Source organism: Eulemur rufifrons, chromosome 2 (genome assembly GCF_041146395.1).
Source record: "Eulemur rufifrons isolate Redbay chromosome 2, OSU_ERuf_1, whole genome shotgun sequence".
Taxonomy (NCBI): Eukaryota; Metazoa; Chordata; class Mammalia; order Primates; family Lemuridae; genus Eulemur; species Eulemur rufifrons.
In genome coordinates this window covers 60,278,130-60,292,377 of record NC_090984.1, presented here as the reverse complement: position 1 = coordinate 60,292,377, position 14,248 = coordinate 60,278,130, and the positions used below count along the sequence as shown (strand labels likewise).

Here is a 14,248-nt window from a genome sequence, read left to right as displayed (position 1 = left end):
CGAGCGTGAGAGCGAGGGGGGCGGGGGCCGAGGATAGTGGGGCGGTCTGGCGAGTCAACTAGTGAACAGATAGACCTGCGGACGGGACAGCTGCGGCTGCAGGCCCTTCTAGCCCCGCTTAACCCCAGATGCGCGGGGGGACGCAGCCCCTCCCGCTGGGGGATGCTGCGGGATTCTTGGCGCCGGGCATCCGGGCCGCCCGCTAAGCCCCTGTGCCTACCCCGTGCCCCTGGGGAACCGGAGTCCAGCCGCAGGGAAGGAGAAGCGGCCGCTGAGAGGCTGCCGGGTGCCGGGCGGGGAAGGGGCTGGAGGCCGCAGGCCCGAGGGCATGGAGCGGTTAGGGGAGAAAGCCAGTCGTCTGTTGGAGAAGCTCGGCCGCAGAAAGGGTGAATCTAGCCGGTCTGGGTCTGATGGGACCCCCGGTCCGGGCAAGGGGCGCCTGAGTGGGTTGGGGGGACCTAGAAAATCAGGGCCCCGAGGAGCTACTGGGGGACCCGGGGATGAGCCATTGGAGCCGGCCCGGGAGCAGGGTTCCCTGGACACTGAGCGGAATCCGCGCGGCTCCTTTGAGGCGCAGCGCTACGAAGGCTCCTTTCCTGGGGGGCCGCCGCCCACCCGGGCCTTGCCTCTACCTCAGTCATTGCCCCCCGATTTTCGGCTGGAGACAACAGCACCAGCCCTAAGTCCCCGCTCCAGTTTCGCCAGTAGCTCAGCCAGCGACGCGAGCAAGCCGTCCAGCCCCCGGGGCAGCCTGCTGCTGGACGGGGCAGGGGCTGGCGGAGCCGGAGGCAGCCGGCCCTGCAGCAATCGTACCAGCGGCATCAGCATGGGCTACGACCAGCGCCACGGGAGCCCCTTGCCCGCGGGGCCGTGTCTGTTTGGCCCACCCCTGGCTGGGGTACCGGCAGGCTATTCCCCCGGAGGGGTCCCGTCCGCCTACCCGGAGCTCCATGCCGCCCTGGACCGACTGTGCGCTCATCGGCCCGCGGGGTTCGGCTGTCAGGAAAGCCGCCACTCATATCCCCCAGCCCTGGGCAGCCCTGGAGCTCTGGCCGGGGCCGCGGTGGGAGCGGCCGGGCCTTTGGAGAGACGAGGGGCGCAACCCGGACGACACTCGGTGACCGGCTACGGGGACTGCGCCGCGGGCGCCCGATACCAGGATGAGCTAACAGCATTACTGCGCCTCTCGGTGGGCACCGGTGGGCGAGAAGCCGGCGCCCGCGGGGAACCCTCGGGGATTGAGCCGTCAGGTCTCGAGGAGCCGCCAGGTCCCTTCGTTCCAGAGGCTGCCCGGGCCCGGATACGAGAGCCAGAGGCCAGAGAGGACTACTTCGGTGAGTGAGAGAGAACTGGTCAGACGCGGGAAGGGACCCGTCACCGCATTCGGTTCTTCACTGCCCCGACGGCCCAAAGTGCCGGTGTTCAGGGGTCTGAGGCGGAGACGAGGGACCAGAACAGAAACAAGAGGGATGGATGGGGGCGGACCCCAGAGCACTTTCCCCTTCCTACTGGGCTTCAAATGAACCAGGGCTCCTCATTCCTGATAAATTCATCCCCCTGGTTGTCTCATGAGTCCCAGTTTGTTGAGCATTTGAGGCTCGCTTTTCGGCAGTACGAGGCCTTGTAGGGAAGGGACCAAGCAGGGCAGTGAGAGCATCCCCCCAGCTTGTTCCCCCCTTCACGGCGGTGCCCCTACAGGATTCTGAGCGCCGCTCCCCCACCCGGACCCAGGCTCCGCCCGCAGGAATTCGGGGAATGCGCGGGTGGGGGGGCGGGGCAGGCGGGCCGCGTGCGTGCCGACTCCTGCCCGGGCGCTCCAGGTGCCCGCGGGCGGGGCCGGCCGCAGCCGCGCTGCCGAGGGGTGGGGTGCGAGGTGGGGGTGGAGGGGTGCTTTCTAGCACGCGCGGAGCAGGGGCCGCTGTCGGGGGTATGGAGCTTGGAAGGAGGATGAAACGACCTGGGATGGAAAGCAGGGGACCCAACTGCTACCCCAGTCCTGCCGGCTAGGTGCGTGCGTGGGCATTTATGCAGAGACCGGGCAGGACCAGCCTCTGTTTTCCCTACCCTCCGGAGGAAGTCAGGACAAAAGCCGTGACCACTGGTACACCATCGTCCCTGGATGGACAGCGACCCTTTGTAACTGCCAGAAATAACCTGGCCTTGAGTTCTGGCCATAACCTGCTCAGAATTCAGGCTGGAAGTAGGCCCTTACATCCTGCTACTGTTAAGGAAACCTGGTCGCTGTTTCCCTCCCCCACTCTGTTCAAGAAGTATTGATTGATTATACATTTCAGCTACAGGGGATATTGGGGTCTTGAATGATCTTTTAACCAAAACTCACAGGCACTAGTTTGCTATGTAAAGAAATGCTGATCTGATTGTGATTGGAAAGAAGTGGAGGGCTCACCGCCAACCCCCCCCCCCCCCCACCCCGCCAGGGCTTTGGGCCACTTAAGTTTTCCAAGCGTCTCCTTTTCACCTTTCTCCCTGCCCTGGACCCCGTGCTGTAAAACTCAATGGCTAGAAATGGGAATAGGGAGATGAACACAGCCAGGTGGGGATGGTTGGGGAGGAGGTTCAGGGGCAGCAGGGCTGCAGGCTGGAAGGGTCCTGCATAGTTCAACCCCAACCCGTCCCTATTCTTGTTTCCCACCCCCAAGCCCACCCTGAGAGAGGAAAGCCCAGAGCAGATGATGCTAAACTACTTTGATCAAGGGAAACTGAGTGACAGGGCCCATTTAGCAGTTTCCTTTTGAGGCCCAGGAGAGGTGGCTGGGAAAGAAGTCTCTTAGGCTGAACCATCAGAGCCGAAAGGAAGAAAGGAACTCAGAGAGAGTGCAATAAAATGGCAGGAAGAACCTAGGTGTGGATATGCTGAGTTAGAGGAGGTAAGGCAGACATGCCTGAACAGTTTCCTCTTATCTTCTCATAATGTCCACGGCTTCCCTAAGATTGGCTCTGACAGGACCCCCTGGCATGGCAATCTTGAGGCATATATCCATCCACTTCCATGAGGAGGCCACAGTTTGAATTCAGAGGTGGGGGCCTCTTCTCCCTGGGGTCAGGTTGCCTCCCTTGACAGTACCCCTAAAACCCCTTTTATCCCCAGCCCAAGCCCAACTGTACCCTCCTACTTCTGCCCCTACTAGGGGCCCTCTTCTTTGGCTTCAGCCTTGCCCAGCTGCCAGAGGGTGGGAGCAGGACAGGCCCGGGCCCATCAATTACTGCAGCTGCTGCACAGGCTCCCAAGCCCCTGGGCAAAGACTGGGATGGGCCCCAACAGGCAGGGAGTGTGGCAGTGTGCCGAGGGGAAGAGGTGGGGCGGGCCCGTTGGGATCTGCTCCCCAAAGACAGGCCCTAGCCCTCACTCATAGGCCTGGAATTGGGGAGTGGAGGGAGGGAAAAACACACCCAGGAAAGGCTGGTGCCAGAGCCAGGTGTATGTATCTTAGGGGGAGGGGTTGGGGGGGTTGTGTTGGGGAAGAGCAGTTCAGTTCTGTATCCCTCCCATGATAGAAGGTGACATGGAGGCTTTAGGGGTTCTACTACCCTTCCTCCCTTCCTATGCAACCCTGGTTCCTGGAACCACCCTGCATTTTCAGCAGCCACCTCCACCTCCCCGCAGGAGTCATGCTCACATGGTCCCCTCTGCACAGGGCCCTCTGCTGAACCAGATTCTTCTCTCCATCCTTGGAAGCCTGCTGCAGAGAGAAATGTTGTAGCTGAACAGCAGCTTGTTTTACTGATGGGAAAAAAGAAGTCCCGGAGAGGCTTTCTGGGCCTGGCTTTCTTACTCTAGGAAGTTCTTTTTATCTGCTGCTGAGCCCCTGTGGATCAGCATTTCTGACCGTTTGTCTCATGTGCTATAACAGGGATCATACCTTGCCCTCGTAGTCTTTTCTCCCCAACAAAAACTAGGCATCTGAAGGCCAGGACCATGTCTTTGACTTTCTTCAGTAGTGCTAGGCACAAAATAGATACCCAGAAAATGAGTAACCAAATGGACAAGAATGGCTCTCCCCAGCCAAGATCTTGCTGCATCCCATTACCCGTTATTCTCTCTTCCCAGAAGGTATCCCATCGGAGGGAGGCCGTGTCCTCTGGTACATCAGGAAAGCTTAGGAATCCCTGGTTTGAGCTAGGGGAGTGGGGTGTAACACTGACAACCTCTTCTCTCCTCTTAGGCACCTGTATCAAGTGCAACAAAGGCATCTATGGGCAGAGCAACGCCTGCCAGGCCCTGGACAGCCTCTACCACACCCAGTGCTTTGTGTGCTGCTCCTGTGGTGAGTGCAGCTCTGCCACTCTAGCACCCCCTGCCCCACACACACTTACAAGTGCTATGGGGAGCAGGAAGAGATGTTTGCTCACAGAGCAGCTGTTGGGTCCCCACCAAGTGTCTGGAGGCCCACCTTCTCTCTTGCTTCCCCTCTCTGCTCTACCTGGCTCTCCCTCCCCCATGGGAGGTCTGCTTTCTGGAGTCCATCCTCCCTTCCTCTGCTCAGACTCCTTCGTCTCCTCTGTTCCTCCCTCTTTCTTATGCCTCCCTGCTTGCCCAGCCTGGACTCCTGCCGGCCCTCCAGCCTCTCTTTGGTGGGGCTTGGTCTTGGGCAGCCCAGTTGCCTGGGGCGACAGTGAAAGACTGGAATGTGGGAAGGGCTGGGGTGGGCTGGGGGAGTGGGGAGCTGTGGGGGGTGGAGAGGGGGGTTTTCTCTTGGCTGGTCAGAGTTCAGCCACCTCCCTAGAGTGCAGGCCACCAGGCCATGCCAAGCTGATGACATCACGCTTCAGGAATGCCTGCTGTTAGCTCCGGAGGCCCGCTTGGGGTTGGGGGGGTGCTCACAGCACTTGGGGGGGGGGTTCTCACAGTGGCCTTATCTCCCCCCTCACCTCCCTCATTACCCCTCCCCACTGCTTACCCATTCTGATTCCTTTGCTAAACCTTTAATCTCCTATCTCTGCCTGACTCCAGCACTCAGCTTTTCTCTCACTCCCCCAGCTTCTGCCTGGTTCTCTTTAGGCTCATCTGTCTGTCTGTCTGTCCTGTTTATAGGGCCTTTCTGGCTATGTCTCCCTTTCCCTCTTTCCTCCCCTGTATCTCATGAGTTTCTAAGTCAGCTTTTCTAAACTGTTGAGGAGGCAGGGGCTGGAAGAGCAGTGAGCAGAGGAGAGGGAAGTTGGCTGGAAAGAGGCCAAAGCAAATTGGAATTGCATCAGGTGGGATTTTTGTGTGGGAAGGGAGGATAGACAGCAGTTAGGAGGAAAAGCACTAAAGTCCAGGTTTAAATATATCATGCAACATTGGGGAGCAGTGACCCCAGAGTGGGAGAAGTCCTGTGCCTGTGCTGTGGGATAGGTTCCAGCCCCTTCTCTGCTGTTCTAGGGCGAACTTTGCGTTGCAAAGCTTTCTACAGTGTCAATGGCTCTGTGTACTGTGAGGAAGATTATCTGGTGAGTAAGGGGTCCCCTGGACCTGGAGTTGGCACCCACACTGGGACCTCCTTTTCTTGGTGGCCCATTGGGGTTCCACCCATAATTCTCAGCTTAGTAACATCCTCCCTTTGTCTTTTCTTCCTAGTTTTCAGGGTTTCAGGAGGCAGCTGAGAAATGCTGTGTCTGTGGTCACTTGATTTTGGAGAAGGTAAGGAAAGTGCCTTTGGCTGAGACTCTGTGAGTTGCAGGCTGAGGAGTGGAATCAGGGACACTGGTAGAAGGTTGGGGGAAGAAACCTACCACCAGATGAATCACTTTCATCCTATTCTTCCCCAGTGGAACTGTTGACAGTGACTTCCCTCTGCTTGTGGGATCAAGTCTGGGCTCCTAAGCCTGCCATCCCAGGTTTCTGTGACCTGGCCCCTCCCTAATTCTGCAGGCACAGCCAGGCCCTCTAGCTTGAGCTAGGAGTGTGGGGTCCTGGGTCTTAATCTCCTTTCTGCTACTGGTTGGGAACATCTGGAGCTCAGTCTTCTTTCCTGTAAAAAGGAGAGATTTGATTAAATCAATGATTCTCAATCCTAGCAGCCTAGCAGATCACCTGGGAAGAACTTAAAAAAAAACAAAAATACAATGCCTGGGTCCCATCACCAAAGATTGTGATAATAGGTCTTGGGTGGGACCCAGGCATTGATGTTTTTTTAAAAGCTTCCTAGATGATCCTAATATGCAGTCAGGGTTGAAAACCACTGGCCTGAATGTTCTCTAAGGCCTTTTTCATGGTTTCTGCCTCCATTTTAAGACTTTTTGGTTTTCTCAAATTACATAGCATTATTCTAGTAGTTTAGCAGGGAGTTGGATGAGGTTAGCAGGAGTAGCAGGGAACATAATGGGCAGCTGGAGAGCTGCAACTGGAGGGAGACTGATTCTCTTCCTGCCTTATGAGCCAGATCCTACAGGCGATGGGGAAGTCCTATCACCCAGGCTGCTTCCGATGCATTGTTTGCAACAAGTGCCTGGATGGCATCCCCTTCACAGTGGACTTCTCCAACCAAGTGTACTGTGTCACCGACTACCACAAGTGAGTCCACCCCTTGAAGTGTGGTGTGGAACTGGGCCCAAGGTTTGCCCAACCTCAGCTCATCTCTGCCCTCTGTCTTTCAGAAATTATGCCCCTAAGTGTGCGGCCTGTGGCCAACCCATCCTCCCCTCAGAGGTCAGTATGTCTGGACAGTATGCAGGGCAACCAGTGCCGATGCCCCTGGGGAAGGGATGGGGACATGCTGCCTGGCCTCCCATGGGAAGTGGTGGTGCTGAGGAATGTACTCTGCAAAGATTCCCGTGTGACTCTGCTCTTGGGGTCACTACCCTGACCCTAACATCCGGGCCTGGACATGTCTGACAGCCTCACTGGGCCCGGGCTCTATCTCTGCTATCCCAGTCCAGAGGAGGAGACTTTCTTTGAGGTCAAGGTCACCAGATCCCAGATGTAGGGGCTGGAAGAAGGTGGGGAGAATCCTCAGGGCTTGCAGGAAAGGGTCAGAAAAGATTTAAGCTGTGTGTGTAGAGGGTGTGCCTAGGGAGAGAAGCCAAAAGCCAGTGAGGAAGCAGACCCTGTTGAATCTCCTTGTCCCCAGCCTAGCCTACTTTATTTTTGCCACCTGCCCCTTTCCCTTTGCTCTGCTTCCCCACAGCTGGGAGAGCTAGGTCAAGGCCAGGCCCCGTAGAGAGGGAGTGTTCCATGTGGGGGCATGCCCTCCTGGGGCAGCCCAAGGAAGAAGACGGGGAGAGTTCTGGTAGGATTTGTAAAGGCATCTCAAAGCTACAGATGATTGCAGAGAAGCTCTGGGACCTTTGTGATCATCCCATTGGGGTGAGAGGGGTCATGTATGGGGGGAGGGTGGAATTTGGGTACATCATGCTGCTCTTATACTCATGGGGGTCTGCATGTTTCAGGGCTGTGAGGACATTGTGAGGGTGATATCTATGGACAGGGATTACCACTTTGAGTGCTACCACTGCGAGGTGAGTATTGGGCTCCAGGACTGCTAGAGAAGTGGAACCAGGGAAAGGGGAGGAATTAAGTCCTACAACAGCCAGGTGTCTATGGGAGAGGTGTAGGGCGTGGGAAACCAGAAGGGTGCTGTGACCTCTCTCCAATCTCTTTCTTGTCCTCCAGCAACTCTCTTTGGTCTTAGTACTTTAGTCCTTTCTGAATCTGACTTCCCCAGAGTCAAGACTCTAAGACTAGGGATTCCTGGTAACTGCTGGAAAGGCGGTTTGTCTCATTATTTCTGCTGCAGCAGCGACACCTGGTGTCCGGCTGTGGTATTTCCCCCAGGTTTCTCTTCCATACCTTCCATCCTTCCCTCCCCCCAACCCTTTCTTCCAGTTATTAGGAGTCTGGTGTTGAGCAGGGCAGACTCCCAAGATGTTCTCAGTGACCAAGCTGCCTGGGCTGAGGTGAACTAGGTGCCTTCTTCCCTAGGACTGCCGGATGCAGCTGAGTGATGAGGAAGGCTGCTGCTGTTTCCCTCTGGATGGGCATTTGCTCTGCCACGGCTGCCACATGCAGCGGCTCAATGCCCGACAGCCTCCTGCCAACTATATCTGAGCTGCATTCACAGCTGCTGCCATCACAACACTGACAAACTCCTCTGGCAAGTGGGCCCTGGGGCCAGCAGAGGCAAGGAATGCACTCTACAGGCCTGGCAGAAGAGTTCTTTGGGGAGGGCCCCAAGGGCCAGAGACCCAAAGATCATGACATTCCAAATGGATTGTGGAGGAGGAAGCTTCTAATTGCCAGTGTGGGGTGACTGGAGTTCTTTCTGTGTGTGCAGCCTGTGCTCAGGCACATACAGGCCTGTTCTAATACTTTCTGACCATCTGATTCTGGTCTATATCTTCACTATATGTTTGTGCTTAAGTTAAGCAATGATTTGGGTTACAGGAGGAGAGGACCTCCCTTTAGGTGAGCTAGTTTCAACCAAACTGACAAGAACTAAAAGTGTTTTGCTCTCTCCAGCTCCCCAAAATCCTAGAGTTTGGGGGTTTTGGTTGTTGTAATCTGAGATCCCTCTGAGAGGTAGCAGGTCTGGAGTGGTGAGTTACTGCTAGGGAACCAATTGTAAGAGTGATTCAAGAAGAAGAAAGAAGTAAGAGAGAGAGAGAGAGAGCCTGCACGCGCTCCTGTGTGTGTGTGTGTGTGTGTGTGTGAATGCACCTGTGTGCATACACTGGGCTGTAGGGCTCAATGCACCTAAACTTGGGAGTGTGGCTAGCCTGAAGTTTCCTGGACATCCCACCCAGTAAGTTCCATATCCACAGAGACCCATTCATTACCTCCCCCAGCTGAGAAGAAGAGCAGCCAAATACAGGCACCCACCGAACCCCCAGGTCCATGTGAGTCCCTGACAAACAGGCAATACAGGCAGCAAGCTCACCCAGAGCTGGTCCCCATTCCCAGCAGAGGGATGAGGAATTCTCCTAGTCCTTAGAAGAAAGCCAAGAAATAGCTTATTAAGAGGGTCCAGAGTTTCTACCTCTTTATCTAGATACAGAGATAGGATACTATGGTAAGCACCTGGCCGACCCCATATCTGACACCGTGTGTAGGGCACAAAAGCATGAGGAGCTTACACTTGGTTCCCCAGCTATAGCTCACTCCAGACTTGTTAACTGTCAGAGGGATCCCAGATTACATCAACCACAACTCCAAAATTCTGGGGTTTGGGGAGCTGGAGGGAGCAGAACACTTTGATTTAGTTCTAGTCCGTTTGGCTGAAACTAGTTCACCTAAAACTAGATCTCTTAAAACCAATTCACAGAAAACTTGTTTACTTAAAGTTCAGTTCACTTAATGACCAATTTGCCAAAAGCTCAATTACCTTTTCGGTGTTTTATATCCATGTAGGCGTCCTATTCTTTTTTGTCGTGCTTCGGGTCTTTCAAAGATTTCTATCTGTTCACCCAAGAGTACTTCTGAATTATTATCAACAACATAAATTTATTAAATTTGCAGCACTTTGCAAATGATGAGATTGTTTCCTGCCTTTATGGATGTCTTTTTCTATGTTCTCTACTTTTCAAACACTTTTTTAAAAAAGTTTAAAGTTTCTAGCAATAAATACAATTGGTACAGACATTTTGTGTATCATTTTTTTGTGCTTCTTAATCCAATATTCCTTTACAAATTAGATGCCTTGAAAAATACGATGGAGGTCAATATGATTTTGATACTTTGGTCTAACTTCTACATTCCTACTGTTAAAATGCCAGTCTATCTTAAACAAATGAATAGGCATGAGGCATATTTAGTTGACTAACAATTAAAGGTTATACAGACAACAGCAATAAAAAGTAAAAGGGTGAATCTGCTAAGTCCTTTTGATATGCTGCAGATTTAATAAATATTTTAGATTAATTTGCTTTAGGTGAATTGACTTTAGGCAAATTAATCTGGTAATCTTTGAACCTTAGTCTCCATTTGGTGTCACTCAGTGAGTTTCATAATGTAAATGATGACTCCCGAGGACAGAGAATTTCCACATTTAGGGGTTCTAAGATGACTCTGCTAGCCAACCTGGGAATTGCATAGACAGGACCTCTGAGTGAGAGGGAATGAGTTCAGATTCACAGAACTGAGTGCCAGAGGGGGAAACGCACTTTCTTGGAGAGAGAAATGTTATGAAACTGATTACTTGTTCTACAGCTGAATTTGCTGCTTCTTAACTATTATTATTAAATAAGTGAATACAAAGACCCTGTGACTGGGAAGTTTTCTCACAAGGCTGTTCCAGGCCTGGGAAATCCAAACAAGCTTGTGTAGCTTTACATCCAACCCCTTGGTTCTGTTACTCTGGGGATTTTGTCCACTCTGTCACTCTGGCCCTTTCTTACTCTGATTTTGGCCTCTCTCTGTTCCTGACCTGACTGGCTCATTCGTTTCTAGGTCTATGCGGATCTGTCCCAGTCCTAGGGATCCCCAAGATTCTGTTCCTGCCACTGAGCCTACTCTCCCTTCTTCCTGAGGAAAAATAAGTGATAATAGCTGGTAAGGGGCCTGGTGCGGTGGCTCACGCCTATAATCCTAGCACTCTGGGAGGCCGAGGCAGGCAGATCCTTTGAGCTCAGGAGTTCTAGACCAGCCTGAGCAAGAGCAAAATCCCATCTCTACTAAAAAAAAATATAAAGAAATTAGCTGGACAACTAAAAATATATCAAAAAAAATTAGCCAGGCGTGGTGGCGCATGCCTGTAGTCCCAGCTTACTTAGGAGGCTGACGCAGTAGGATTGCTTGAGCCCAGGAGTTTGAGGTTGCTGTGAGCTAGGCTGATGCCACCGCACTCTAGCCCGGCCAACAGAGTGAGACTCTTGTCTAAAAAAAAAAAAAAGTAGCTGATAAGGGCAGGCCATGGCAGAAGAGCAGCCCCAGCCACCCGACAAGACCTTTCCTTCTTCCTGTTTGCTAGAAGACAGCTCCTCCTTAATATTTTTCTTTTTTTCTTTCTTTTTTTTTTTTTTTTGAGACAGAATCTTGCTCTGTTGCCAGGGCTAGAGAATATTTCTTTTTTCTTTTTGAGACAGGATCTGGCTCTGTTGCCTGGGCTGGAGTAAGTGGCACAGTTGTAGCTCACTGCAGCCTCAAACTCCTAGGCTCAAGGGATCCTCCTGCCTCAGCCTCCCTAGTAGCTGGGATGACAGGCATGCAACACTGTGTTCAGCCAATTTTTCTTATTTTTTTGTAGAGATGGGGTCTTGCTGTGTTGCCCAGGTTGGTCTCAAACTCCTGGCCTCAAGCAGTCTTCCCACCTCGGTCTCCCTAAGTGCTGGGCATATAGGCATGATGCACTGTAGCTGGCTGCCTCCTTAATATTTCTATTAATACTTATAGTTGATGATGAAAGATTCACGGGTGCTGCCAAGTATACAGCAAAAGATAGACCTTGTTTGGTCAACTTGCCACCTGAGTTTCATCAGTAGCCATTAGTCCTGAGATGAAGAAAGGGAGAAAAATGGAAGAATTATGAATCCATTCTGTGTCTCTAGATGAGAGTCTCGGCACAAGGGTCAGCCTTTTTTTTTTTTTTTTGGCTTTTCTTTGTTTGTTATTTCTTTCTAACTTGTCACTAACTTGAGAAGGGGTCAGGCTTGACTACAGACTTCAGCTCTTTGCTCTGGCCAGCCCTGTTCACCACAGGACTGAGTGTGGGTTATCAAGAATAAAGCTGGTGATGGTTTTCTCTGCCTTACTCCTTAGAGACTTGACTGTCTCCTTGGAGCTCCCAAGGCCAAGGAAAGGGTAAGATTCCATTTATAATCATGCTGGAGACTGTCCTCAGTCAAAAAGGATGTAGAGAAAGAGCTACTTCCAGGCACATGAAGCAAGTTGGATGAGGTACCTATAATGAAGGGAATAGGCCAGGCACGGTGGCTCACACCTGTAATCTTAGCACCCTGGCAGGCTGAGGCGGGAGGATCACTTGAGCCCAGGAGTTTGAGGTTGCAGTGAGCTATGATGACACCACTGCACTCTAGCCTGGGTGACAGAGTAAGAACCTATCTCAAAAAAAAAAAAAAAAAATAGCCAGCGGGGGTGGGGAGGAATAAAAAGAGGGAAAGGAGAACAATAAGACTGAAATAGAAGGATTGGAAAAAACAGGGAGCTAAGACATTTTTATTTAGTTTTGTGTTTTAGAAGCTCCCATACCCAGAGCTGGCCTGGGATCCATTCAGAGCCCTTCTGGTGAGGTTCCACAACAAGGGTCTAACTCTAACCGAAGCCAGTCCTCTTCCTCCTGTCCTACCTTGCAGGGAGAAGACCTAAGACTGGGCTTCTGCTACGCCAACTGCTTCTATAGGGGCCCTTGGAATATCCACACTGGGCCCAGTTGTAAAGGACTAAGGTTTGACCTTGAAAATATAACTGGGATATATGGATTAGACCAGTCAACTATGATGGTAGAAGAGTCATCGAGACAAATTCTGTTCATTATGGTGTTATTTCACCTATGCTACACCTTACTTGGAAGGGATAGTGCTGACCTGTGTGAAGGGAGCCAGGGTGCCATCCAAGCAGGGAGGTGGTATGCTAGTTAGGCTTAGAGGTTTAGAGCCAAGCAGCGTGTGAGTTTAGAGATAATTTAACCCAGTCACTTCATTTTACTAAATGAAGAAATAGAAACTCTTGAGTGATGATGTGACTCACCCAAGGTCACATAGGTGGATAATGACTTTTCAACTTTTGAAGACTAACAAAGGGCTATTTCCCTTTTTCCTTCCCACCAGCCTCCCACCCCTTCAAAGGGACTCCAACAGCACAAGTAAATTGGAAAGGTTTACTTGTCATTGAAAATGAGAAAAGCACTTTATTATAATAGAAAATTAGGGAAAGTTTTAGTGGAAAAGCCAGGGAACACAAGCAACAATAATGAAAACTTTTGGTTCTTACCATTGCCTTTTTTGTTAATTAGGACTACTAGAAGCCAAAGTACCTTTAAAAGCACATTAGGTTAGGACTTGATGCAGTGGCTCAGGCCTGTACTCCCAGCACTTAGGGAGGCTGAGGTGGGAGGATTGCTTGAAGCCAGGAGTTCAAGACTAGGCTGAGCAACATAGTGAGACCCTATCTCTACAAAAAAATGAGAAAAAGTAGCTGGCCATGGCGGTTGAGGCAGGAGGATCGCTTGAACCTGGGATTTCTAGGTTGCAGTGAGCTATGATGACACCACTGCACTATAGCCCTGGCAACAGAGCGAGACCCGTCAGAAAAACAAAACAAAACAAAAAAACCCCACACACATTAGGAGAGGAAATATACTGCAGGAGAGTCCCTGCCCTTGAGGAGTCACAGTCTAGCCAGGGAGACAAATGCACACATAAAATGACTTGAAAAGATTACAAGCAACATGTCAACATGTGCAAAGTAATTGATTGTTACAAACAAAATACCTAATGCCACAGGGTACAGAGTGATGACAAGTAAGACTTTGTCCACCTTAGAATGTAGATCAGAAGGTGGCAGCCAATAGGCTAGGTCCCAACCCCAAATGCATTGAGTTTGGCCCACTGGGAGGTATTTGTTTGAGACAAAATCTCGCTCTGTTGCGCAGGCTGGACTGCAGTGACACAGTCATAGCTCACTGCAGCCTCAAACTGCTGGGCTCCAGTGATCCTCCCACCTCATCTTCCTGAGTAGCTGGGATTACATCGTGAGCCACTGTGCCTGGCTAATTTGTAATTATTAATTAGAACCCTGTTGAAGAGGGGAAAATGCTAGCTAATAAATGTAGAAGGAATGATAGAACTGGGAAAACAGCATTTTGTGAACTTTAATTAAAAAAAAGTATTGATTCTGGCAAATATTTTTAATTGGTGTTAACAAATATAGGTGAAATGGTTGATGGACAAGTGGACATTCATATAGTGGCAAGTAACACTACACCGTTTATAGTCTTTATTTATTTATGTTTTTAGAAGGCAGGATCTCAATCTGTCCGCTAGGCTGAAGTGCAGTGGCATGATCATAGCACACTGCACCCTCAAACCCCTGAGCTCAAGCTATCTTTCTGCGTCAGCCTCCTGAGTAGCTGGGACTACAGGGTGCATGCCACCACATCCGGCTATTTTTTTTTTTTTTAATTTTTTTGGTAGAGATGGGGTCTTGCTGTGTTGCCCAGGCTGGTCTTGAACACCTGGCCTCGAGTGATCCTCCCACCTCTGCCTCTCAAAGAACTGAGATTACAGGCATGAGCCACTGTACCTGGGCCAGTTTACAGTCTTGAGGCTGGAAATGTAACTATGATGGAGGGATCAG

The 14,248-nt window shown here is 51.4% G+C and overlaps 1 protein-coding gene across 2 annotated transcripts; it reads left to right on the top strand.

Moving 5' to 3' along the window:
* Positions 1-17: 17 nt before the first annotated feature.
* Positions 18-9,524, top strand: AJUBA (ajuba LIM protein). 2 transcript variants are annotated; one of them, XM_069463409.1, is made up of 8 exons: positions 18-1,334; positions 4,185-4,286; positions 5,384-5,451; positions 5,579-5,641; positions 6,384-6,514; positions 6,598-6,649; positions 7,390-7,458; positions 7,922-9,524. In XM_069463409.1, exons 1-8 carry the CDS (start codon positions 329-331, stop codon positions 8,045-8,047), a joined length of 1,617 nt encoding a protein of 538 aa, XP_069319510.1. In that variant the 5' UTR covers positions 18-328; the 3' UTR covers positions 8,048-9,524. The 2 variants fall into 2 exon arrangements, with proteins under 2 accessions (XP_069319510.1, XP_069319518.1); XM_069463417.1 differs by lacking the exons at positions 4,185-4,286; positions 5,384-5,451; positions 5,579-5,641; ... (2 more) ...; positions 7,390-7,458; positions 7,922-9,524 and adding an exon at positions 3,626-3,669.
* The last annotated feature ends 4,724 nt before the right edge of the window (positions 9,525-14,248 follow it).